The sequence below is a fragment of the Berghia stephanieae genome, chromosome 1 (assembly GCF_034508935.2).
Source record: "Berghia stephanieae isolate SIO BIC M18660-M18661 chromosome 1, UCSD_Bste_1.3, whole genome shotgun sequence".
NCBI classification, from domain to species: domain Eukaryota; kingdom Metazoa; phylum Mollusca; class Gastropoda; order Nudibranchia; family Aeolidiidae; genus Berghia; species Berghia stephanieae.
This window is the reverse complement of record NC_088360.1, coordinates 78,219,982-78,247,371: the sequence shown is the minus strand read 5'-3', so window position 1 is coordinate 78,247,371 and position 27,390 is coordinate 78,219,982. Positions and strand designations below refer to the sequence as shown.

Sequence of the window (27,390 nt, the reverse complement as noted above, 5' to 3'; positions counted from 1 at the left end):
TTTACAGCTTAACGAACAATTTTTTCAGCTGAGTATCTATTTGCTGTTGTAACACTAGCAAAAGTGCTTTGATCTGAATTGGAGACTTTAACAGAAAACATAAGTTTAATAAACGTCTTGTCCAAGACGTTTAGTCAATGTCACAATTTTTCAAACTGATGTTTTCTTTGCTTTAGTGGTTTTCCAGTGCTGGCGACACTTTAAGGAAGATGATAGCGGTCAAAAGATTAGATCTAGTTATCAAGTACCAAAGAATAATGTAAGACAATGGAGACATTCAACACAGATAATTCAAATAGGGAACAGCAAATTCCATAAGTAATCCATCACTGTTTGTTTTTCAGGGTTTTACAGCGTTTGCACCACATCAAGGTGATTTCAGCACCAGTAGAAAGGAAGAAAATGGGATAGTGAAAAGATTCTGGAATTACAATTAAAAGGAATGAGACAAAGTAAGAAAAAAAGGGGAATGGTTCAAATACTGAACAAATGTATATTCCAAGAGCACACAATCAATGCAATTAATCAATTAAGTCTTATCCAGACACCAGCATAGGATCCCACTAACAGGAAAACACTCATATGTTTACAGAATATATCCAAAACATAACCAGCAATACATAACGGAGAGATGATTTACAAGGAAAAAAATCATCTCCAAAAACTAATACTAACCACTTAAATTTCCCTCTCAGCCAAGGTTGTTTTTGTTTGGTTTTTAAGGGTTTTACGGCGCTTGCGACACAATTAGGTCATATCAGCGCCAGTAAAAAGGACGAGAATTGGATAGTTAAAATTTAAAACATTCTTGATGTAAAATTAAAATGAATTGAGGAACAAGTAAGAAAAAGGGGTATGCAGACCTACCAACCCTTCACATTCCAAAAGTGGAATCAGAACGCCTAAAAATAGGAATTTCACCCTTTTAACAGCCCCCCCCCCCCCCCCTGCCCTATTCACTCTTTTTTATTCTTAACATTATCATCATTTTTGAAAATCGGAATTTTAGAGACAATGGCGGAATAGTACAAAAAGGAAGAGTGAAAGTAGGAACTATTCCACCAAAAGCAGAAGGGTTGGCAGGTATGGGTATGGTTCAAACAGGGAACGGATGTAGATTTCCAAGAGTACACTATAAGGGTCTGGACAAAACCAAAGTATCCTATTCCAATACAAAGACAGAAAGCCATTCAGAAAACACATATAGGGGGATAGAAGACACTGTGAGTGACCTCCTGCCCAACGTGGGATCTAAAAGACAGCACAGCCACTTGAAGAATACACTCAAATGCTTACATATCATTACATAACAGAGAGATGATGTACAAGAGAAAAAAATGATTTCCCACAACTATAAATATACATTTGACCGTTTCCCTCCCATGGCCAGGATAAGACCAAGAAACCTCATATCAAGACACAGACAGAAAGCAAGTTGGAAACAGATAAAAAGGCATATAAGACACAGCAAGCGACCACCCTACCCACTATGGGAGGAAAAGTGGTTCCACCCAGCATCTGAACAGTTTGACGCTCAAATAACACAAGACAAAATCAAAATAAATATCAATTTGGTTTATAGAAAGTCATTCGTAAAAACTTCTTATGGGGGACAATGAGCGCTTCAAATCTTTATAAACAAATGATGAAGTATTATACAATGAGAAATAAATAATGAAAATGACAAACATAAAAGGTCTGACATGTATAAATAAATTTTGTATTAGGTATACTCAAACCACATCATGCCATCTCTCTCATTAGGTGTGAAGTTCATTAGAAGCCGAAAAATATAAAGATATCCAATTTATACAAGCAGTCCATCTGTAGTACAACCACTAATTTTTACATAAATTACATGTGAAAAATTACAAATGACCTGGGATCTGGTATTTCGGGAGTCAATGACTTTATATTGCTTTGGTTCAAAGCCTTTAAATAAAAACCCAATATAACTAGACAATAGACCAGCCCCTAAACCAAATCAATCATGGAACAAAACGGAAATAAACAAATTTGTTAATATAGTGTTTGCGTATATTTATGAACATACGCAAGTGAATTTGTAACAACAAAGGATGTAGCTTGCCCATCATGAATTAACACTGAAAACCTTGGTATTAGCTCTCATGTAGATAAGACGTTTAATTAATTTATCAATATAAAACCTGAGATTGGAAGAACATGAATTCATTATATGAAATTTTTGGCTAGTGGCAACAGCCATAATTGTAGATGGAAAATGGGACTCTGCAGGTCTTTATAATGTTTGTTTGTTTTTAAGGGTTTTACGGCGCTTGCAACACATTTAGGTTATATCAGCGCTTGTAATAAGGAAGAAAATGGGATAGTAAAAAGTTCTAGAATTACAATTAAGGCACCCAAGAATAAGTAAGACATAGGGGAACAGGGAACAAATAGGGATCAGATGTAGATTCCAAGAGCATACCATCAATGTACTTAGTCTGATATCACCTATAAGTCTCACCCAGACACAAGCACAAGATCCAACAAAGAGGAATACACTCAAATGCTTACATTTCATTATACATTAAAAATAACAAACTTAATAATACATAACAGAGAGATGATTTACAAGGAAAAAAATATCATCTCCCAAAACAATAACTATGCATTTGACTATTTCCCTCCCAGCTAGGACTCCGGCCAGGACAAAGCCGAGTAATCTCATTCTAAGACAAAGACAGAGAGCATGTTGGAAAACATATATAAGGGGGGGAAGACACAGTATGTACCCCCCTGCCCACTATGGGAGGTCAGGAACCCCACCCAGCAGGTCTTTATAAGAATTCCATGTTAGATTTTGAGTTCAAAGTGTCACAAATGACACACACGCTATGTGTATTGTGGTTTTAAAAAGATCTCCATAAAGAAGATAAGAATAAGTCATTAAGAGGGTTTAGCCAGCGTCTCACTGAAGACTAAGTCTAAATTATAATACCTTGAAACAAAGTCTGGATTAAGGTAAAATTAAATATCACATGGCACTGGTCTACAACTTCATCAATATCTTTATACTAAGTTAAGGGATGCCAGAGCCCATTCAAGTAAAATTTCAACATCAACAAGATCAAACCAGGCCAATGACAAACCTTCGGAACAATAAGACCCATGGAATAAAGAGTTTCTTCATCATTGAATGAGAATGCTGGCTACATTTTAATAAAGACAATGTATCTCTCCCCCCCCCCCCCCCAAAAAAAAAATTTATTTAATTATCATTGCTTCACTACATACCTAACAGACCCATATACCTCATGCTGGACAGACACATAAAGACAATGATGATTTTTTTTTTTTACCCAGAGAGGGAAGGTACTTTAAGATTAGCACAAATCTTTTTTAGGTCATATGTCTTTTGAACATCAGATTTTGAGTAATGCCACTTATGAACAACACAGAAACACAAGATTTCCCTTTAAGCATTAGACATCAGGGCTCTGGCAAACCAAAACCTTATTTCAGTAAAATGTATGAGGACATTGAAGAGAATGCATCCGACAGACTGACAAAGAGATTGAGCTGCATGACAGTGGTCATAAAGCAGTAGAAATTTATAAATGCTATATTTACATATAAATATACATATGATGTTAGGAATAATAATGGCATGGATGTGAATGATTTACTTCATTGGCTAATATATTTTTTTTTAATTTACAAAATAATAATACCCAACAAATCAGGAAATTCAAAGTCAATATCCATTACAACCTAACGAATTTTATCTAAATGCACAAATTAGTTGTATCAATGTGACCTGAATGAGAGAGAGAGAGAGAGAGAGAGAGAGAGAGAGAGAGAGAGAGAGAGAGAGAGAGAGAGAGAGAGAGAGAGAGAGAGAGAGAGAGAGAGAGAGAGAGAGAGAGAGAGTAAATAAAACCTACCTATATATTTCTATTGTCAATGCAATGCTATATCCACTCTCCTAAAGCAGTAATTAAACAAGAATTACCATCATGATCATGTGACCAACGGTAACATTTAATCATGGTATTATCCAATTTAATCACCCCTTAAAAAAGAAAGTAAAGAAACTGTAAGCAGCTAACATAGCACCACCTTTTGCCATTCATACCATTCAAGCACCAGTTTTATTATAATCAAGACGTAATTTGAAAAAAGTTCATTCAAATATGCATAAAATGTACACCTTATCCCAAGTTATTGCACTGATAAGAGGTAATCATTTAAATAGACTGCAGTATACTGCATATCTTCATTATTAAAGAATTGCATAAGGCTACTACTAGTTCATTTGAATAGATTAAAAAAAAAAAAAAATTAAATAAATAAATAAACTTTTGCATTCTTTTGGACTGTGACTATCCAAAGGTGATCCTGTGTCAGAAGTTGGTTCGTTGACATAGACTTTTATCCAATCAAAGAGATTTAAAAATGATATTTATTAAAAATATCTAAGATAAGCCAATTTGTGAGGACAAGCATGACATGTCTTAATAAAATGAGATGTGATCAGATTAAAACTGAGAAGACAAGTATAGGAAAATGATCTAAATTCAATTTGTTATGGTTTTGACCAAACTATCACATTGAAAAAAGTATTGCTAAGAAACTGAACCATTTTTAAGGATAAAGAAGTTCGGGAGCCTGAACAACATTCTGGCACAGACTCAACCATGATTAACCAAAAGTTGCAGTCTCATAATCCAATCGTGTTATATTTAATAATAATAATCATAATAATAATAATAATATCACCAGACTTTAAGGCTAATTCTAGTCCAATGAATGGTGGACCAAGATAAACACCACTTACGCAGAGCTGGGGATTATTTTTCTATCTCTTAAAAATATAGCAAAAAAAACATTAACTATGTACTTTTAAAAATTTGTTCAAAATAGATAATTAGACAACTCAAATGTTCAAAATCTTTCTTACTTTAAAACTAGTCAACTACAAACTACAAATACACATGTGTAACAATGGATTACAACATACATTCATCATACTTAAATGACTTGCAAACTTTCAACAAACACGGTGGGATACAAAATTAAAGAAAATAACCATTGCATTCATCAGGAAAAAAGCAAAATCAATATAAAAATGTATGTGTCAATCACTCAAGTGGTCATGTTAACTAAGGTCACAAAATCACTCCAAAACAAATTTAATGGCTTTGCCCCCCTCCCATCCTACAATTAATATCTCTTGCCTCTTTAATGAAAAAAAAAATAAAATTCCTAAACAGCTGAGACCTCACTTCCTATGCACGGTCCCATGTCTGAGGTCAGATTGTCTGCTGATGATGTGGATAATATTTTCCCAGCAGTTGATGATGATGAAGGATGGTGCACATTAGAACTAGGAGGCATGCAGAGCGAAGAGTCCCTTGGCACATGAATTCCATCCACACTCTTTGATGTGGTATTGGTGGCACTTTTTATGGAGCTGGTCAAGGAACTGGAATTGTTGCACGACGGTACAAGGCTTGAACTATTTTTATTTACATGCATAGGTTCATTTCCTGCCTCCGCAGCAGTTTCTGGCTCAATGGTGGGATTGCACAAAGCCGGAGGTGGCAATGATGGTGGTAGGGGGGAAGAACTTCGAACACCATGGCATATATTATTATCAGCTGCTGACGGGTCATCTGATCTGTTTTTCTTCAATGGCGATTGGTGTGAATTGTCTAATTTTTGTTTTTTAGGAGAGAAATCATTGTTTTTGAAATGTGAAGGGTTAGAATTGCTGCCATTTACATCAGATATTGAAGAAAAATTACGTTTACTGGAGTTAACCTGATCAGTCTTGACTGGGCTCCTATCTACATGTCTATTTGCAGACTGAACAGTGGTTTTTCCTGTTGAGAAAGTGTCTTCCAGTAACCTTGAATCAAAATCTGGTGATTCAGGCATTTTAAAGTCAGATGCAGAAGGAATCATAGCCTGGCTAAGCTCCACTTCTTGCTCCTCCAGGAATCGATCCATGTGATCTCTGAAATGTCAAACATAGAAGCTCTGATAAATTGGCTGTATAAGCAATATATTAAACAATATTTATATTTTATTTTGAGATATGGAAAAATGTGAAAGAGAAAGAAACAGCAGCTTTTGGCTTTTGAAAAATAGAGATGTGAGGTGAGATTAAAAACTGGAAATGCAATAAATCATATGTGCATATTTTTTATTTTGAGTAGAGAACTTATGAACAAAAGATACTCAACCTATCAAACATTAATCAACTGAAACACCAGATAACACGACTAAGCAATGCTTGCATTTTCCAATTGAAAAGTGGCGAATTCTAGAACAAGCAGGTTTCAATTTTCTTTCTCTCATATCTCATTGCAATGGTTGTTTAGTTTCAGAAACTTTAACTTGGATCATTAAATGGTAAACACTGCAGTGAATTTGTTATGCTAAATATAAACACAAATAAGTTTGAAATTTTTCTACACAAATTCACTAGGGCTTTTACTTGATTAATATTTAAAAATTTAGAGAACTCCCAACACTTTAAATTAGAAAACTAAAAAGATTATTTAAAAAAAAACAAAAAAACAATTGTCTTGACTTTTTTCAAACATCTACATCATCCTTCAACTGGAACAAAACTGCAACCATTAAACATGACAAAAAAAAATATAACTCACGTAACGCCAGGGTTAATTGAATATTTCCTCTTTTCTGCCCTTGTTTTAGCAGCGAACACATCATGGCGCTCTGTTTTCTTCCAGAGGTAGTAAAAATGAACTAACTCAAATACTGAGCGCGTCCGGACCTGTAAAGTACACAAATGGTCATAACAATAACAAGCACACAGAGACAAGAAAAATAGAGACTATAAGAGATTAATTCCAACAGGGAACAGAAGCTGATTCCAAAAGCAATCTTTATACTATTGACATTGGGTGTTGTGGTTGTGAGAGATAATTCTTTAACTAATTTGAGCCGGAAACAGTTTATGAGCAAAGAGCCTTTTGTTTATGATATTGTGTCTCCTTCAGCTGGACTTGAATCGCCCAGAATTTTTCCCCAAATAAAATATGAGTTTTGGAATCTCAGGTAAACAGAAAAACCCAGCAAAAAGTCATTTTGGCTCGACAAAAAGCCGGCCCACTGGCGTATGCTAGCTATCTAGCATCAATGCCTCCGGTCTTTATTAATAATTTTTTCACAACTTCAGCCTTGAGCTATCTTATTCAATTCAGAGAATCTTCAAGTTGTCATCTTATGTTTTTATTATGCCTTGTTCATCATTGTATCAATAAGCAGAGCCTGACCCATAAATAATCTTAAAGGATTTTACAAGGTTGGCTCTCCGAGTCCCTTAGATATCCCAATACTATAATCCATTTTTTTTAAAACTGTCTTTCCGAACCAAGGCCAATTGAAGTTAATCCTGTCTTCTACTGTCATCCACTGGGCCCAGTTAATAGAATTGGAGGGTAACCTGGAATCGAACCAGATAAATAGATTACATTTTTTTCTGGTTCTAATTAAGCTGTGTCCAAAATAAATTCCTTTAGAAAAGATATTGTTTCCATTACATTTAATTGTAAACTGATCTGGACACAATACACACCTTGTTTTGGTGAATTTCATGGAAGTTCTTTCTATACAAACGAAGGCCATCTTCAAAATTTCTGCATTCTTCATCTGACCAGAGGCTCATAACATCTGTGATACAATTTTAAAAACAAAAATGGGAGAAAATTTTGGAAAAATATGAACAATGTTCAAAGAATCTATATTAACATGAGATATTATTTTTACAATATAATACGTAAATATGTGCCAAACGCAACCATTATATGCAAATGTTGCGGAATTGCCAATCCCCAATGCTAGGAAAAAGATTAGATAATAACAAACTAAATATAAGATGAATCAAGCCAAGGTCACATGGCTGCAAAAGAAAGAAAACTGAGGATATCTTATAGGACATGAAAAAACAAGTAATGAGATGGACGAAGATACCTTTAAAAATCGTCATATTTTGCTAAAAATGGAATGCTCATTTCGATTTTATGGGGGAAAAAAATTTAACAGCTCTGATTAATTCCAAATAACAAATAATCCCAATTGATTCAAATAGGAAACAGATGTAGATTCCAAGAGCACACTATCAGTGTACTTAGTTCACCTCTAAGTCTTATCCAGACACAAGCACAGGTCCCCAGTAAGAGAAACACACTCAAATTATTACAAATTATTATATATAACACAAAAAAATTAATACAATGTATAACAAGAGAGATTATTTACAATACAAAAAATATCATCACCCAAAACTCTAACTATACACTCGACTGTTTCCCTCCAGCCAGGGCAAAACCCAAGTAATCTCATTCCAAAACAAAGAAAGCATGTTGGAAAACTGATAGAAGACACAGTAAGTGTCTCCCTCCTACTATGGGAGGCCAGGAACCCCACCCAGAAATTGTTACTTTTATGCTTGAGAGTTAAATGTAGTATAATTGCATATGATCATATATGCGTATTATAAAAAATTTAATATTTTCACCATTTCTTTTCATTAAATTCGATATAAAAATCTGCATATCTCCATTAAAAAAAAATATTACAACTATAGTGATTGAAGCTGTATAAGCAGACCTGCCAACCTTCCCAGGATGAAAAGTGTATTCCATGACCCTAAAAAGTGTATTTTTTAGCAAAAAGGTGTATTTCGTTCGCACATGTGGAAAAAAAGTGCGCACTATACAAAAATTTATATAAAAGCTAACATCAATCCCAAATCAAAATAAACTCTGATCTTCATCATTCAGGCCTGTAAATGATTGTTAAAAAAATTGTCGGAACTTTATGAACATGCGAAAATAGACACAACAGGACAAAAATATGGACACAACACAGATATGACACGTCAATTGACTAGTCAAATCATGTCACTTTCCCCTACTTATTTATAATGAGGTCCTTATTTTATGGTATCAAAAAAACAAAAAACCCAATTATTTGAAGTCCCAGGTCTGAGTTAGTTGTAAAATGAAGGGAAGAGAACAATTCCTACCCTTTTGAAGGGTGTGTGTCTAGACGTCTAGGGCTCGACACGGGAAACTGCGTATCTTCGCTCCTGTTTGTGTTAAATGTTTACGCTGATTCTTTCGTTTATTTGGATTAATTCTTATAGAAGAAGAAGAAGAAGAAGAAGAAGAAGAAGAAGAAGAAGAAGAAGAAGAAGAAGAAGAAGAAGAAGAAGAAGAAGAAGAAGAAGAAGAAGAAGAAGAAGAAGAAGAAGAAGAAGAAGAAGAAGAAGAAGAAGAAGAAGAAGCAGAAGAAGAAGAAGAAGAAGAAGAGGAGGTGGTGCGGTGTGAGAGCTTTCGAAGAAAAATAATTATTTCGCATTATTTCCGTTTCACAAATATAGAGACTGAGAAATAAGAACTGGAGATATGCACGTGTGTCGGTAGCAAAATAGAGAGAAACCTTCCGGTCCGGTTGGTGCGTTATTTACTGACTAGATGTGTGTGTGGGTGAAGACGACTCGCGCGAACTTCGCGACCTCTCTCTCGCTGGCTGTGGCACAGTAGCCAGGCAGTGAATACATAAACGTCTAGCGGAGCGTGTAGGTGGCATGATAATATTATAGCTAACTGATAGAAGGCATGTTTTGTCTTTGATGCGACAAATAAAAAGTTTGTTTTTTTAAGTCAGCATTTGAAACGGAATAAAATCTATTTTTTTCGAGGAATGAAATAAAAGTCTTTTATTTTCTTTTTTATTGGTACTGTTCTTTGGCGTTACGGATTTTATTTTTACGATTATCTTTTTTTTATTTTTTTAGCACTTATAGAGCAAAATCATACTGTCAGAAATCCGACAATAGACGGAAGATTTACAGGCCTGATCATTCAAGCAATCTCTAGTGAGTACAAAATTATCGATTTATCGAGAAACTAAAACTTAATGGCCATTTAAAATTAGCATAGGGCTCAGAAATTGCAATATCAAAGGAAATTGCTTTCGAAACACTCAAAGAAATGACCAAAAGACCCTTAACATGTTGGTAGTATTGATGCTAGTGTCAGTGGAAGAAGTGTTGGTTGTTGTAGCAATGGTGCTCTAGTGGTGGTGGTGGTGATGATGATGAAGCTGTGGTGGCGGTGGTGGTAGAAGTGATGTGGTGGTGGTTGTGGCAGTGACAATGCTGTGATGGCAGTTGTAGAAGTGATGATGTCATGATGTTGAAGGTAAGAGATGCTGATGAAGTTGTGATGGTGATATCTGCTAGCCCAGTACATCAGTTATGAGAAAGTTTTGAGATAAAATATCTGGGAGAGTGGCCTTCAATTCAATAGATGACAATTTGCAACAGTAGCAAGATATTTCCCATATATGTTATCTAATGATCCATATCTCTCTCTCTCTCTTTTTTTTTTGAGCATTCACTACTACTACTATTATTACTTCTATATACTACTAATACTATTACTTTGGTCAAATGATGGGAAATTATGTAATATGCAGAGACAAGTTAAATACTTCTAAAATGGTTCTAAAAAATTCATTTTGAACCAAATACTGTTCTTAAAGCTGCCCACTTTGTAATTCAAGACTCGTACAAAATAATAAAGAAAAAAAAAGATCATTACAAATTTTACAAATCAAAATAGAGTAATTTAGTTATTATAAAGGGAAATAACCCATTTATGTTTAAGTTAATTAGCCATACAGTTTTTAATTGAAGGCTTCATAGTCAAAGATGTTGGTTCAATTAAATTTTCTTTTTAATAAGTGGCAAAAGTTTAAATGTGGTCTGAGACTATTTGAAGTATAAAACAAGCTTATATGCATAATTCTATGCAAATTCTCAAAAATGTATGAGAAAAATATTGGTGAAAACCGGCATCATATAAGCAACTGAAATGATAACTATAGTATTAAATGTGATGCATCATTCATTCAGAAACAAGGTCAACAGTTGGTGTACGACATGTGTGTATCAATGCATCAAATGTATCATCAAGATCATTCACATCGCACATCTTTTAAAAAATCGTATTAAATCCACTAAAATCGAAATCGTATCCGCGTATTCGGGGTCCAAAAATCGTACTAAAATACGATTAATCGTACTGGTTGGCAGGTCTGTCTCTAGTCAGAAGGTTTCATCAAGTATCAAAAAAAGGAATGTGGAGGAGACGAATAGATGACTCTTTATAAATTCTTGATGAACGGAATGGAACACGACACTGCGAAATATGGGTTATCCAAAATATAAGGAGCTAAGGGTGGTAATGAAACTTGATAAGAGCCTACAATACATCAATTGTGATCCTGGATCAAATCACTGAAAAAAAAAAAAAATTAATAATGGAATAATAGAACTGACATCTAAAAACTAACCCGTTGGTGGTACAGCCTGCATCTTTCTTCTTCTCACAGCTTCTTCTATATTATTGTCACACTGAAGTAACAAAAACAATGCCTGAAATAAAACCAAAATTGAAATTTAAAAAAATCAATTCAATGACTGTTCTCATTCCATCATATCTACCTTACACTAAAACCTTGTGCTAGTCGTTTCCCATGAGGAAATTTATTTTGTTTTTGAAAAATACATTTTCTTTACCCATTCACAAATAATATTAGGACTTTACATGTATTTTGTTTACATTAGACATAGGCGTTGTTGACTTGTTAAGGTTTTAAATATCTGAGGCTTTTGATAAGTCTTGATAACATTTCATTAGATCAGAAGATAAAGAAAAGTGAATTGCAATCACCTATGACGCAGACCTGCTGTTACTAGATTCTCTGGGAACAAATTGGTGGTCACTATAATGAGTCTCATAAATTCATTTTTCCCCCAGGTGATACTGTCCAAAAATTGTAAGATTTTGTTCTGACTAATAAGGCATATAAAAATTTTAACTAAAGGGAGAGTGGTTTTGGTTAGTTCAGGTTTCTGGTCTAGTCATAATCAAAATCCTCGAACACAGAGTAACTCAATTAAAAACTATACTGCATTTATTTGACGGCTTTGGTAATGAAATACAAGAAAGAATTACCAGCAACAGAGGTTCAAATCATAAAATAAAAAGAGATCGGATGTCATTCAAAATTTATAAAATATATTGAAAGTGGTATGGTTAAAAATTACCATGAGTCAAGCAGCCTTAAGGGGTAGTGATTAAGCCGTTAGACTTGTAAACTACATAATCAGGATACAATCTCTGACAATATTGTCCAATTAAGTTTACAGATTGCAAAATGTCTTTCATAAATGCACTATGACTTTCCAAGCAGTTATTTTTTTTTTTTTGGAATTAAAGATGCCAATGAAGTTCTGAAGATGAAGCTAAAAAATCATGTTTCCTGGCCAGAATGAATCCAAAATGCAAATTGAATGAATCATCAGTTCAAAACTGTTGCAGATCAATTTCATCAAATATTCATTCCAAAATAGAATAACAATATTTTGAATTTTAACACTCATCTTCAAAAATTTTTGTTTCAAAATCTAGGGGGGAAAAAAAAAAATCTAAATTCGTCCCTCAGAAAACCTGTACAAATCAATACAATCTGCAAAAGTGACATGTCTGTACAGAGCGAGGAAATATGTTGGGATCCACATTCTAAATAAGACTCTGGAATTAAATATGAAATTTTGAATGATTTAAAATGAAAACAAAAGATTTTCACCACGGGAGCTCACTTTCCAACGATTTTGTCATCTTCACTCCAGCAGTCAAGGACAACAGTTTCTGAGGTTCGGTTTTAGTGGTAAACAGCTAAAAAAGTGGGTAAGTCTCACCAAAGTGTAATAAATATTAATATATAATCGTGTAAATGCTCCCTAAAATTCTAAAATTGAGTTATTTTCTACATGCACCTGAAGAGCTACATTGATTTTATCTCTTAAGGCACAGTGAAATTGGCCATATGTTTTCTAGTTAGGCACAGTTTAAAAAAAAAAAAAAGGTTAGCATTGTTATCAGCCTATTTCTAATTTTTTCCTTCCCCAGTTGATAATACGGACAAAACTAACACAAGTGCTAGACCGTTAGCTTCACAGCTATGTTATTCAAAATAACCAAAAATCCAACAATATTCTGAAAAAAAATAAAAGCTTTACTTGTTCATCATCTCGAATGTGCTTTCCTCTTGGTATACTAGCAACAGAGTGAAGCTTTCTGTCGACCTCTTGTTGGACATTTGACAAATATTCATTGAGAGCTGGAAATAAAGAATAAAGCATATGTAAATATCCTGTCTGACAAACCCATTAAAAAAGTCACAAGTTCATTAGCGGTACTTCAATAAAGTGTACTTTACTTTCTTTGGTTCATTATCAGGCATCAGCAGATTTTTTTCCTCTTTTTTCCTCAGTATGACGGGTTGCATGACACAATAGTGTTCCTTTTATCAACATTGTTTTGATAAATTTGCTTAAAAAAGAAAACCAACGAAAAAACAAATGAAAAAATTGTATCGATAAATGTATTTAAAAAATCATTTCACATAAGTCTATATATATAAGTTGTTTCAATATCGGCTAACCTGATTTAAATTGCTAAAAAAATGATTTTTTTAAATGATACAAAATTTACTACTTTTAGAAAGGTTTTAAGAGACCAGAAGTTTCATTTTCTTGCTTTTAATTCAAAAAAAATTTAAAAAATACACTTTTGAAGTAAAAGCTGGAGAGCTGAAAACCTCAAAAAAAAACATTTCTTAGACCAGTAGTATTCAAAATAGTTAACGGGGCAATTTTTGTTGACAAATTGCAAATCATCATATTTACCATTTTCATCCTTAATTTTTGATGGATCCCACAATAATCTGTCTTCATTTTCATAAGCTGGAGCATCGTCATAAGTACTTAGTCCTACTGGAATAACAGCCTGGAAGTCAGATCCTACCTGGATTGTCTGAAAAGTTGACAAGTATTTATGAACAACCATTTGATAAATAACTGCTACTACAGGAAGTCAAAGGAACATATAGCCATCAAACAAAGTATAATAATCCTTACTGCCAATTCTCAATACTAAAGCTGTACTAAGCTGGGACGCTCGGCCAAAAATGGAAAATCTTTTGTTGCGCAAAAAATTGCAAAATAATCGCTGTTTTGATTGCGCCAAAAATTAAATTTAAATAAAAACGAATTTTAAAAAAATAAAAAATTTTATATAGTGGGGACCAGTGATGATAATCTTCCGTTGATTTTTTCATAAATGTTCCGTGCTAAGTGGTAGTTCATGAAAAATAAAAAATGCCTTCTATCATTTTGAATTTTGGTGACACTCCTTTATTTATGAAGTTAGTCTAGACACACTGGTGCCAAATGTCAAAAGTAGCACAAGACACATGGTGGCCATGGATGAGAAGAAGATCGAAAGGGAAGTGGTTGGAGCAAATGGGTGTAAATATTAATGTACCTTTTAGCTGTAGCATAGCATGATAGTACATTTGGCGATTTAAAAAGTTTTATAAGCCTGTCTTTTTTTCTTCTTCATTTTTGATTTTTTTGTTTTGTTTTTGTTTGATTGTTTTGAATTTGTTAATAGTATTCAATACAACTTGTGTCTAATTATAAAACAATTTAAAAAAAATTAAATTCATCAATTCTCCCTCTCTCTCTCTCATATCCATATTTCTCTCTCAGCCACCCTTCAATCTTCATATTATGTTTATAGATATCATTTGGTAATAGAGAGATAATAAGTTAGGCTGATCGGTTTAAGAAATGATTGTTTAAAGGCTAATTTAAATTTGATTTGTTAATGGAATATGTTTTGAATTAATTAAAGATTCTTATTTATAAGCTACATCATCAAAAGGTTGCAATAATACAGACACTAACCGGGTTTGTTATGTAAAAACAAATACCTCCTGGTCTTTTGGCCAAAAGTTTATCATAATCACTTGATATAGTGGGCGACATTATAGGCCTCTAAAATTGTTTAATTGGAAATGACAATTTATTAAATTATATTTGCAAAAGGCCAGGATGTGTCTAATGATCAGAAGTGCTTTAGGACTAATAATATATTAAATAACTATGAATAGCTATGTTATATTTGCATTAGATTTGGGTTTGACTGACGGGCCGGTAGATTTTCCTCCTTTTTGACAAATTTTCATGATCATCACTGGGGGACCTGTGCTTGTGTCAAGATGAAACAGTTAGATAATCTCAAAATAAGTACACTGATAGCGTGTTCTTCCTTTTTCTTGGGTACTTTAATTGTAATTCTAGAACTTTTTACTCGATCCCATTTTCTTCCTTTTTACTGGCGCTGCTATTTGTTGCAAGCGCTGTGAAACCCTTAAAAACAAACAAATACCTTTCTCTTTCATGAACGAATTATGGGTTTTTAGGAAAGTTAATCGCAACTTTTTTGCAAATTTAGCTGTTTTTAGCTTGCAAAATTTGAGATTTTTTTTTTTTCAAAAAACCGCCATGTCAGACTAAGATTCAGGGATATTTTAACATTTGATTACACCAGCAGTGCTGCCAACCACGAGGGCCAGTAAAACAGGACAGAGTTTTTAAAACTTAGGATGTTGATTATTTTGTGTTTTTGATAAGTAAACTACTCTTGCCCATATTAAATTGAATAAGCTTTGTTGATTTTTTTTGTTCTGAAAAAGATAATGTTTATGTAAATAAGCTGTTATTAAGTCATTAGTATTACTGTCACCATTATAAGTATTAATTTCACTGTTTGAACAATAAAAATTCAATATTTAAAAAATTACAAACAAAACGAAAACTAATCAAACAAAGGATTAATAGCTGTATAACAGCACCAAGCTGACCTCGTTTTTGACCGGGTTCACAATAAGGGGGAGTGATCATTATATGCGACTTTTATCGAGACCACCCACATTTACCTGCTCCATTATATTCTTTGTAAAATACTCAACACAGAAAACTCGAAAACAGGGAAATCTCAAACAAAAAGGCCAGGTTCAGTCTGACTTGTTCAAGATATCCATGCTCAAGTGTAATTACCTTTTTATGTTCCTCCACAGGTTCATAATTTTCATCTTCTGAGGAAGATTCAGATTCTTCACTCTCTGCATGACTTGTTGCTACAAAAATCGAATTTGAAACATGTATTAATTGCAATCAAGCTTTTTCTTAAATGCATTATTTCAATTTTATCAATATATTGATGATCAAACTCAAATGAAATGATCTAATTGGAATGGAATTATTATCAATGATGATAATGGCAATTTGTCAAACTCCCAACAAATTCCAAAATGACATTGAACCATATTTATGTGATATCATGTAATTTATTACTAATAAAATGTGACACGAAAATCCTGATCACGTCTCAATTCCCCATTTTAATCCCTTAATTTTCATGGTATAGTAGCAAAATGAAAATTCTGAACACTTTCAGAGGCCAACAAGGAAAATTCAAACACACTGGACATTCACGATTGCATTTGTTTAATAAAAAATTCTTTTGCCTTATGTTTACTTTGATCAGAAATGAAAAGTGCCATCACTCTCCATGTGGTGCTTAGTGTGTGAATGTGTTACGTGTACATTTGTGTGGAGAGGTGCATGAAGCATTTTGATCAGTGTTGTACACATTCGATGCCTCACTATATCTAATTCTAATGCATGGTGGCCAGCTTATCAAAGATCTAAAACGGCACAACCTAAGGCACAATACTGTCATCACCTGAAACAGCAGCATGTTTGTATTATTATAGAATATAATCTATATTTAGAGATTTTTTTCTGTGCCTCGTTTTAATTTGCTATCAAGTCAAAAAAGCATTATCCTAGAACATGCACGGTCATCTCAATTCATATAAAGTCCAATTGTATTTTTCTCAGAGGCAGTCCAGGACAGTTGGCAACTATGCTAATGTATATCAGTGGGAATAACTTATATCTGATGGCCTTGTCAGAGGCTGTTACTATTTATGTATTTAAAGCAAACAATGGGGGCTAGGCCATTATAATGAGTTGATAGGGTGAGAAGAGAGGCGTGAAGGAGATAAGTGAGGAGTGATTGTGATTAGGGACCAGATTTGTAGATAAAGATGTTTCCTGCTGAATGTGTAATCAATAATGCGACCTGCTGGCTTTGTCTTCTCATTATATACACACGATAGGGGGAACCTTATTCCACCCATGAGTTGAATGAGACGGGAAGCACTAAAAGCTGCATCTTATTGTAATGAGACCTTATCAAAACCACCCAAGTTTACACCCTCACATTCTTCATAATCTTTGTAAATCATTCAACATGAAAATCGCGAACAAATATACCCTCATCTTACATGATTATATGACATTCAATAAACAAGAGATGTTTATACAAAAATGCAATTGACAATTAGGACTACCATACTAATGTCACCACTACCATGCCAACAACTGAAGTGAGCAATACCCTCTTTATACAAACAATTTCTCAGCTCAATACTATTTCATCAATTCAATAAAATAATATATAAGATAAACACCCTTACATCTCAAAAGTCTCTCGGTTTGTGACCCCGCCACATGATGAATGAGCTCATTAACACTTATGTCTCGGTCATCATTACCAGCACCATTTTTTAGCAAGTCTCTCGATATGACATCTTTATCCAACGTCAGATTCTGACTCTCAAGTATCTCTTCTTCACTACTAGACGATGAGGTTGACCTGGAATTGCCAAGGTCTTCTAAACCAGCTGTACCTGTTGCATACTGGGCCAACAAGTCTTCAATAGGCATCTCACTTTCCTGAAAAATTTTTTTTTTTAAAAAGAAGAGATGTTGGATATGAAATAAACCGAGTATAGAAAATGATACATATGTGACCTTAAGTATCCGAATCATTTCAATTACCACAAATCTGCTTTCACATATCCAAGCATTGGTATCTTACCTTTTCTGTATCATGTTCAAAAATATTTCTCGAGTGTGCATATTGATATCTGTACAACCATTTGAAATTTGGATTCCTATCTGTAAAATTAAATCTAAAGATAAAAATTACTATCTAAGCAAGTCCACAGTTTAATATGCCTACATGGTAAAACGTTTGCAAACATCCCAAATTATCTGAAAAAATAAAATGTAAACAACCATTTAATAATAAAGGTAAAATTGTTATTAAACTAATAAAAGAAAAGTGAATTGAAACCTTTTTTTTGTAACAGAGATGGGATGAAAATTACAGTTGAATCCTGACAAAGCCAACCAGAGAGATTATGTGACTTAATCCATTATCAAAAGAACACAGATAAAGAACAGGAAATATGAGTTGACCATATGTGGATTCCATTGTACAAGCTCATTTTACATTGAAAAACCTCAAGAGAAGCCCGAAAAATATGGGAAATATGACAAGATTTCTTTGATAAAAAAAACAGTCAATTATCTCTTGACCCAAAACACCCTAATAAACTGGATAAATCACAGTAAAAAAAAACATAAGTTAACAGTTCTGCAATGTCAATCACCTTCTGTAAATCATCAAGTTCACCACTGCAACTTTCACCACTTGTGTTTGCCTCCTCTTCATCAAGGGTCCTCTCGTCGTCATATTCATGAACTAACATATCAGCTGTTGGTTCAAAGTCCTTGTCTGTATCTATAGGGATGGAAAAAAAAAAAGTCACTAAGATTGACAACAGAATTAACAACACTGCAATCTCATAAAATACCATATTTCCAGACTATTATAAGGTGCACTGTCGTGTAGGACCTTCAGGTATCACAATAGTTCAATAGGCCAATACAAACTGATGTGATTGCAGTCATCATTTATCAATTACAACATCATGAAGCCTACACACTTTGCTGGCACGGACGAAGAAAAAATATTAGTATTAGTCCCATGATTGAGATCAGAGGAAAAAAGTTGCAGCTTATATTCCAGGAAATTCGGTAACTAGAATATCACACATTACAGAAATTTTTTTTTTTTTAAATCAGAATCCAATTCCATATCTTAATAACCAAGAAAGCATACAAATAAAAACAGGATCTAGCAGAATATGTACAATGGTGAAAACTCTAGACCTGTAAATGAGCTCTATAAAAATTGACTGAAACTCTTCGACAAACTGAAGATTCAATTATTTTTTTTTAAAATAAGGGGATCATTGGAGAGGAGAGTGATAAATACAATATATCAAAATAGTGGGTGTTATTTCTTACTGGAAGTATGACTGCCATAATTTGATGTAGAAGGAATGCTAAATAAGCATGTCATTCATATAGGTAAAGATGACTTCATCAAAGTCATATTCCTGCCTCTGGAATTTTTTTGACATAGAAAAATAATCACCATTATCATCTTTAACTTCTAGCCATGACCAATTGAATTTATTCCTCACGGGACTCACATCTTTATCGATGCTCGACAAGTCTGAATTGCGATCCACGAACAGCGCAGCCATTGTGAGAACATTAGAATAATGTAGCAATGAGCAAACTTGATTTTCAATCAGTAAATGACAGAGAAAAAAAAAAACTTAAATAAATATGACTTCAGGCCAATACACTGAATTATTAAGTAGAAGTGAATTATCAAGAAGAAACTTCGGCAGGCGTAGCGGAAAAATTCAAAGAATCGAAATGAAGGTAAATCACCACAAAACAGCAAGCTCGCTTGGGCTTGAGCAAAACAATGCCAGAAAACGTCCTGATTTGCACGGGAATTAATTAGGCTACTTACCATTGTTCCTTATGATCAGGTACTCAATCAGTGAAGAAACGGTCAACCAGTTTGTTTACAACGTGAGGCAATCAAAATGTGCTTGTAGCAATCTATCCTACCTTTCGATTTGAAGATGTCTACATAATGGACTTGCGGCATTCGCAATTTACTTTATCATAGTTTTGAGACTCGAAGGGTAAATGTGGTCAATTTTGGCTTAGATGAAACAGTGAAATTTATCGCTCGGTGGCTCAGTTAAAATTGGCTACAGTTGGGATCACGACGGATTGGAAAGTGAAAAAATAATTTAACGAAGGATGTGTGAAAATACCCAGGGAAGTGTTCAGATACGCCTTTTATAAAAAGCGTCGCTTTGTCTTGGCAATATATACATCGTTAATATAAACGGTCCCCATGAGCTATGCGTAGCGCTGTGGAACACTCCTAATTATTTTACGGTCATTCGACTACGATTTGTGAATTCTTTCTTTTTTTATTTATTTCTTTCTTTCTTTCCTTTTTTAAATATTTGAATTTGACAAATTGACTGATTTCAGTTAATTGACTGAGAATTTACAGGTCTAAAACTCAGCTTTATTCTGTCTTCCGTAAATAGTAACAATCAATTAATCTCTCAACATTGACCATTGGTTTAACTATATTGATGCTCTTATAATTATAATGTTACGGACCTTTTAAAAAAAAAAAAAAAAGGCTGGTGGAGAGCAAATTTGTGTTCTTATATCAAACTCACCATCCTTCACTTTTAATACTTTCTCTTGTCTAAGCTGCATTTTGCTGCTAGTTCAACTTTAAGATCTGGGAAAAAGCTGCAATTTTCAGCTTACGAAATAATCAATTCATGGGAAACAATGAATTGACAAATCAAGACCAAATCACGTGATACAGATATGTAGCATTTTTAGTTTCATCAATGCCATTTACCTTTTTCAAAATTATGATTTGATGTGCTTTCACTAAGTTCTTTTGAATGATAAATTATGACAGCTATCCTGAAAATGACAAGCGCTAATTCTAAAAAGTGAGGGATAGTGTTAAATCAATTCTAAACAAAAAATGCACAACAATTGTGTTTATTTTCTCTCTCCAAGTTCCTTGTCGAATCTGATGTAGACAGTATAGTGACAGTTACAAAGATAAAAATGCAGTCATCAAATCATCAAATTCTGAAGCCAGACTCACCTGGACTGCTTGAATCAGAGCGAGCAATCTGGGGAGAGGAGGGAAAGAGTACATCTTAAAGCAATATCAATATTAATAATAATAATAATACCTACAGTGCAGCATGGAAATCTTGAACATGTCTCAATTCCCCATTTTAATCCCTATATTTTTACAGTACTGGCAACATGGACAGCTCGAAAAATCTGGACCATCACTTTCATGTTCCTTGATATATTCTTTCCTATCTTCTCTAGTGAATGGCGGGAATGGAAACGAAAGCTGTCATCACTCCCCACTGGCTTTAAAGCCGCATCAGTTGATGTCAATTTGCGTGCATGTGTATGTGTGGACAGGGGAATGAGAAGTATGTTTTACCAGCGTTTAATGAATGCAACGCCTAACTCAACGCCCTTCTCAGGAAACCCTAGAGACCTAAACAACCGCATCACAACAACTGAAGTTAGAAATAGCATAAAGTGCCTAAACAATAACAGATCCCCAGGCGAAGATGAAATTCCCGCTGAATTGCTGAAATGCAGTACCCTCTCCCTGGATCTGAGCATTGCAAACATAATGAACAAAACATTCTCAACACACAAAGACTGGGACATAAACAGCGGTGTCCTAATTACAATACAAAAACCAGGAAAAACGAAAGGACCCGTAAACAACCTGCGCCCAATAACATTACTGAATACCATAAGAAAAACACTGTCAACTATTGTCCTCAACAGAATTAGACCGAAAATAGAAAAATATCTATCACATAGCCAAAGCGGGTTTCGCCAAGACCGAAGCACATCGGACGTTGTATGGACACATAAATGGTTGGCAGCAAAGGCACTCAAAGAAAACATATCCATAACAATAACCGGAATCGATATGTCCGCAGCCTTTGATACGATCGACAGAGGAAAACTTTTGGAGATATTAACAGAAATAGTAGACGAAGACGAGCTCCGAATAATCCGATTTCTCCTCAGCAACACAAAGATACAACCAAGGATATACGGGGCCACAAAACAGACGCAGTTCGAAAGTAACATCGGGATCCCCCAAGGAGATAGTCTGAGCCCGATTCTGTTCACAATATACTTAGAACACGCTCTGAAAGAAGTTCGAAAAGTCATTCCAAAACCAACGACTCATATTGAGAATGCAATCCCTAGAGAAATCGCCTATGCAGATGATGTCGATTTTATTGGATCAACACCAGCAAATATAGACATCATACAAAATACCCTCATGAAATATAACCTCCAAGTCAATGCCAATAAAACCGAATTTACAACAATATCGAGGAACAAAGAGGAATGGAAAAGAACAAAGAAAGTCGGCTCACTAATTGGAGACACCGAGGATGTACAAAGAAGAAAACAGCTATCAAACGCCGCACTCAGTAAACTCACCAATGTATGGATTAGAGGTGACAAAATAAAGAGAAAAACCAAACTGAAACTGTACCATGCTCTTGTAAAACCGGTACTTCTGTATAACTGCGGCACTTGGGCGTTGACAAAATCCGAAGAAGAACATCTGGATGCCTTCCATCGCACACAGCTAAGAAGGGTACTGGACATCAAATACCCCAAAAAGATCTCAAATGAATCACTCTATAAGATCACAAAAGAAAGACCAATCTCCCTTGACATTTTACAACAACGATGGCAACTTTTCGGTCACATACTACGCAGGGACAAAAACATACCAGCAAACCAAGCCATGTCGGGATACTTCCAAAAACACAGGAACCTTTTCAGAGGAAGACCGATCACAACACTCCCTGTGATCCTAAACAAAAACCTCACAACACTTGGACAAAGCATTAGTCTCATAACGGCAGGGGACCTTGAAAATCTGAGAACCCTAGCAGAGGACCGGCAATATTGGAGACACCTCACACAGGAAATACTGGAAACAGCTAAGGCGACCCGATCTTTCGGTCGAGACGCGAAAGGCATCTAAGTCAAGTAAGTAAGTCAACGCCTAACTCTATCAAATATGTACTAGTACTGGTGGGAGACTTGCGAGGCTGTTACTGTTTTATGTATTAAAATCAAAGAAGTGATTACGCGTGGGAAGATGGGGTGAGAAGAGAGGTGTCAGGTAGATAAATTAGAAGTGGAAGTGATTTCTGATTAGGTACCAGATTCATATGTAAAGACGCCCATGCTGAGTGTGTAATGAACAGTACGACACAGTCCTGACTTGGAGATTTCCATGCTGCACTGCACATTTAAAAAGTGATGACAATAGTAATGAAGCACGGTAATCGGACACTGAGATAATGATAATTGCAATTAAATGAAAGAAAAAAAAGAAAGAAAAGAAAATAATAAGAACAATAATATATATAAACTTTTAAATTAAATAAAAAAAAAAAAATACATTTAAGTTTAAAAAGTAAAAAAAAGAAGTGGAAAAATATATAAATGTTGAAAAAAAAAAGTTGTCCCCATCGTGATTTGAACGAGGGAAGTCCCAGTCCAGGGGTGATCAGCTTAACCACTTTATACTATAGATCAACCTGAATTATTGAGATAATTAATCAGGCAGACATTAGGTTTCGCTCTGTTCTAGTGAAATCTGTTAGGTTGTGGTAGGTATTGCTCATAAAATTTTGCTCTGATCGCATTGACTGTTGTGACAATGTCTAATTATAATAATAATAATGATAAAACATGGTAAAAGTGTACTGATGAAAATGATGACATATTAATTAAAGAAAAAATGAAGACACTAAAAGAAAAATAGTAAAAAGGAGAACAATAAGTAAACAAATCAATAAAATAAGCTATAAAACAATAAAGGAAATGTTTAAAAATAATACCAGGTAAATAGAAGTAAAAAAAAAAAAACAAGAATTAATAATAATGAAAAAAAAAAGTCCGTTGGGATTGAACCCAGGACTTTCCAATCAAGAGTCAAACAGCTTAACCACTACGCTGCAGATCCACCCAATTTGTGGATATATTTATTATTTAATCATGTCTATTTAGAAGAAATCTAAAAAAAAAAAGAATTATGCCACTCTTGATTTGTCGTTTTTTAAATGTGAATTGCATATTAGCAGAAAAAAACAAGGTACAGATGTTTTCCTCTTTACAGCTTTGGTGCCTCTATTTTTTCGATTAACAAAATGCTCGAGCAATATCTAGTCACTTCGATTTAATCATGTCTATTTGGAAGGAACGTTTTTAAAATGTAGAATGCCATTCACTTTGTCCATTGCTATTTTAAATGTCAATTACACATGTTTTCCTTTCTAATTTTACTTTAATGATTTTATTTTGCGATTACCAAAATACTGGAGAGATAGCTAATATCTGGTGTTACTGTTTTACGTAGTGTTCGGTCAGTTTAACTAGTCACTTCCATCCGTTTTAACCAACGCCCACTAACAAAAATGTTTAATTCAAATCCTACTATTAATATGATCTCCCTACGTTCTTAATGAAATCTTAATTTTTAAAATAAATTTTTAAAAGGAACTCCACAAATTTTTATTGTGCATTGTGATATGATATTTCTGTACATTTTGTCAGGACACTTAACCAACACGCATTTGGCGCTAAAACATTACAAACAAAATGCTGGAGCAATAATTGGGTGTCGTATACCTAGTGTTACACCAACACCGTTTTTAATTCTTAAAATAAAACAAAGGTTATAAACTTTACTTATAACTACGTATAGACTAGGACTAGACGTCTAGATACTTAAAAATCTTAACTAAACTTTTAAACATAATACACCGCTTTATTATGGAACCTTTTATTATTTTATATTTATGCTATGCATGAATGTAATATATTGTTAGTTATTCATTGATTGTTGTAATCGCAAAAGAAGATAGGAATAGAATGGAATAATAATAAAGAAGATGGCATTAAGTACATTATATGATGCTAAACCGCCTATAGCACTACTGCGAACCGACACTGACTAAAACGGGTTAGTTTCAGATGTAAACAAGTCACTTTTGTAACCTATTATCGATAGTGTTTTTTTGCGCTCTACTGCGAGAAGACTTCCTGGCTAAACAACCAAAACGAGTCATTGAAAAAACTACTCTACTTATCAATCAATAACAATCATTAGCTTTTTCGAATTTTCTGAGGTAAAGAAAATTAAAGAGGTCCATTTGACATAAATGTTATGAGCAAAATTCTGTACATCAAATTGGACTGTTATTACCTCCGCCATTTTGACCGTAGTCTGCCGAAACTTTGAAAATGAGGCTAGGTCACAGGACTATTTATGTATTCGTGAAAAGTTTGTTTGAAAGCTCTTTTATGATTGGCAGGACTATTTTTTGTTATCAAATAAATAAAAGTATGTTTTAAAGCGATAAAGTTGGTTTTAGAATCAACTACTCGATAGAAAAAATATCATTGTTTATGTTGCAGTATTTGTAAAAGTTTTGACATCTCAAAACACTAAATATTAAAGTTTTTAGTTTTGCGCTCCTCAGTGTATGGACCAATTGAAAGAGTAGTTACATCTTGTATTGGTAGCTCTTGACAACATGATGCCTCAAGGAAGACAACTGTTCCAAACTGCCGTGTAATTTGGAGAAGAGAGCTGTTAACTTTTATTTCAAACTTTATAACTCAACTTATGGAAATTATCAAATGTCGTCCTCAAAGATGAATAAGAAACTTCTGAGTACGAGGTACGAATCCTTAACAATATATTTAAATTTTGAAAGATGGGTGCCATTATCAATAAGACCTCACTGACAGAAAGTGAAAGCAGCAGACCTCTAGACTTCTTAAATCTCCAAAGGCTAATCCTAAGCTAGAGTAAGAATGCCGTCATCATCACAAAATGCAACGAAGAAAATTGAATTAGTCCATACTCAGAGTAGACTAGCTATACGTTTATATAGTTATATATTCGGCAATATCTACAGTTAATAGTAAAAGTAAAAGATGATAATAGTCTTAGTACATTGAATATCTTGATAAATAGACTTAATAACTCTTGAGATAAAGTTAAAGCATCTTCAATTGCTTCCATCAGAATTAGATGGGCCACATCGTAGAATACGACCAAAGCAATTGGTAATGTCTCTCGAGCTATCAAAATTTGATTATTATAATGCGCTTTTTGGTATTTCACAACATAATCCGAAACGTTTACATACACAGAACAGTTCTACCAGACTTACATTCACTTCTTGTCATAGGAATAGGAATGATTTTGTTAGACATCTGCCTCTGCTTCGTGACCTGCAATAGCTGCGTTATGAGTAGTAGTAGTAGTAGTAGTAGTAGTAGTAGTAGTAGTAGTAGTAGTAGTAGTAGTAGTAGTAGTAGTAGTAGTAGTAGGTAGTAGTATCGTTCGGCTACACTTCTATGTTCAAGGTATCAATCCAGGTTCAGAAGTCATCACCACATTTGTTGATGGTTTCAAATCCCCCTTCCAGTTTTGTCTCTGGGCAATCTAGTACGAGGTGGTTTGCATCTTGTGGTGCTTGGTTGCACCTTGGGCATGTTGGTGATTCTTGGAGCCCCCATTTGTGCATGTTGGCAGCTGTTCTTGTATGTTTTGACCGTAGTCTATTTGCAGCTACCCAGTGTTTTCTTGGTTGATCCTGTAGACCTGGGAGACTTTTACAGGGATCTCAATTAGTTCCCCCCCCCCCCCCTGTTGGCTTATTCCTTTTCTATTCCTCGCTCTAGGCTTCTTGTGTGTTGTAGTTTTCTTTCTTTGATAGGTAGAAAGGTGAACAAGATCTTAGTCTTGATGTTGGGGGCGCAGTTTTGTATATCGTTTGCAGAGGAGTTTTGAGAAAAGGACTGGATTGAAACCTTTAGTATTTGTATGTTCATCATCGGTCGTCTTGGAGTTACTGAACCTCCCTACCTTTCTGAATTAATTTAAAGACATTCAAAACCCCTTCTCCGTCATTTGGCAGCCATTCCTCAAAACATACTCACATATTATATTATGTATGAAAGGTCCTTTTGGGTCATCTATGTGGAACGCCTTATCACAAGCATTTGTGAAAAATAAATCTTTGTTTATTTTTACGTGTTCCCTTAAAATTATCGTTTTAGGGGGAGCAATGTAGTTTTGTTTGTGTATTTTAAACAAGAACTTATAGCCAATGTAATTTAATTTTTGGGTTGTTTTTTTCTTTTATTTTTCTTGCTTGTCTGACACCGTTTCATACACACTTGTTCAGATGTTTATCTTACACCGGTGTCTGCTCCCTAATTTCTCAATTTGACATTTTCAAAAATGAAAATGGAGCAACTCAAATGTCTTCGTCCTCATCTTCTCGTGTACAATGTATATGTTGTGTGATGCCAGCAAGGATTCACAGCATATAGCGCGTTCCTTTGTGAAGAATATAGGAAGTGAAATTGTCCCAACTATCGGGAGCATTTGTGGTGTAATGGTAGCACATCTGACTGGTAATCAGGAGGTCTGAGATTCAATCCCCTGTCGAGGTGGGCTGATTTTTTGGGATGTTTTTTTTCTTATATTATACTTTCTTGCTTTGTCTGGCACTGTTTCATACACACTTGTTCAGATTCTTATCTCG

The 27,390-nt window shown here is 34.3% G+C and overlaps 2 protein-coding genes across 5 annotated transcripts in view; one reads left to right on the top strand and one right to left on the bottom strand.

The window, feature by feature from the left end:
* On the bottom strand, positions 1–25,064 carry LOC144958059 (mesoderm induction early response protein 1-like). Of its 2 annotated transcripts, none has more exons than XM_078889670.1 (11): positions 25,032–25,064; positions 20,853–20,880; positions 18,448–18,578; positions 17,467–17,725; positions 15,980–16,059; positions 13,763–13,889; positions 13,094–13,194; positions 11,362–11,443; positions 7,574–7,668; positions 6,642–6,769; positions 1–5,983 (listed from the first exon to the last, which is right to left on the bottom strand). In XM_078889670.1, exons 1-11 carry the CDS (start codon positions 25,038–25,040, stop codon positions 5,230–5,232), a joined length of 1,794 nt encoding a protein of 597 aa, XP_078745796.1. In that variant the 5' UTR covers positions 25,041–25,064; the 3' UTR covers positions 1–5,229. The 2 variants fall into 2 exon arrangements, with proteins under 2 accessions (XP_078745796.1, XP_078745787.1); XM_078889661.1 differs by having other exon boundaries at positions 1,557–5,983; positions 25,011–25,048.
* A 244-nt stretch (positions 25,065–25,308) lies between these two features.
* Positions 25,309–27,390, top strand: part of LOC144958044 (dynein axonemal intermediate chain 4-like) — a 33,220-nt gene continuing 31,138 nt past the window's right edge. For all 3 annotated transcript variants that reach the window (XM_078889648.1, XM_078889633.1, XM_078889639.1), the window contains exon 1: positions 25,309–25,509. In XM_078889648.1, the coding sequence (XP_078745774.1) occupies positions 25,469–25,509 (41 nt within the window). In that variant the 5' untranslated portion in view covers positions 25,309–25,468. The remainder of the gene's footprint in view (positions 25,510–27,390) is intronic.

Coding starts and splice junctions, on each gene's coding strand:
- LOC144958059 (XM_078889661.1), bottom strand. CDS start 25,040: ATGGCGGAGGTAATAACAGTCCAATTTGAT. Junction 13,890..15,979: donor CTGTGGAGGAACATAAAAAG/GTAATTACACTT, acceptor TCAACTTTTCAG/ACAATCCAGGTAGGATCTGA. Junction 13,195..13,762: donor AAAAATTAAGGATGAAAATG/GTAAATATGATG, acceptor CTTTATTTCCAG/CTCTCAATGAATATTTGTCA.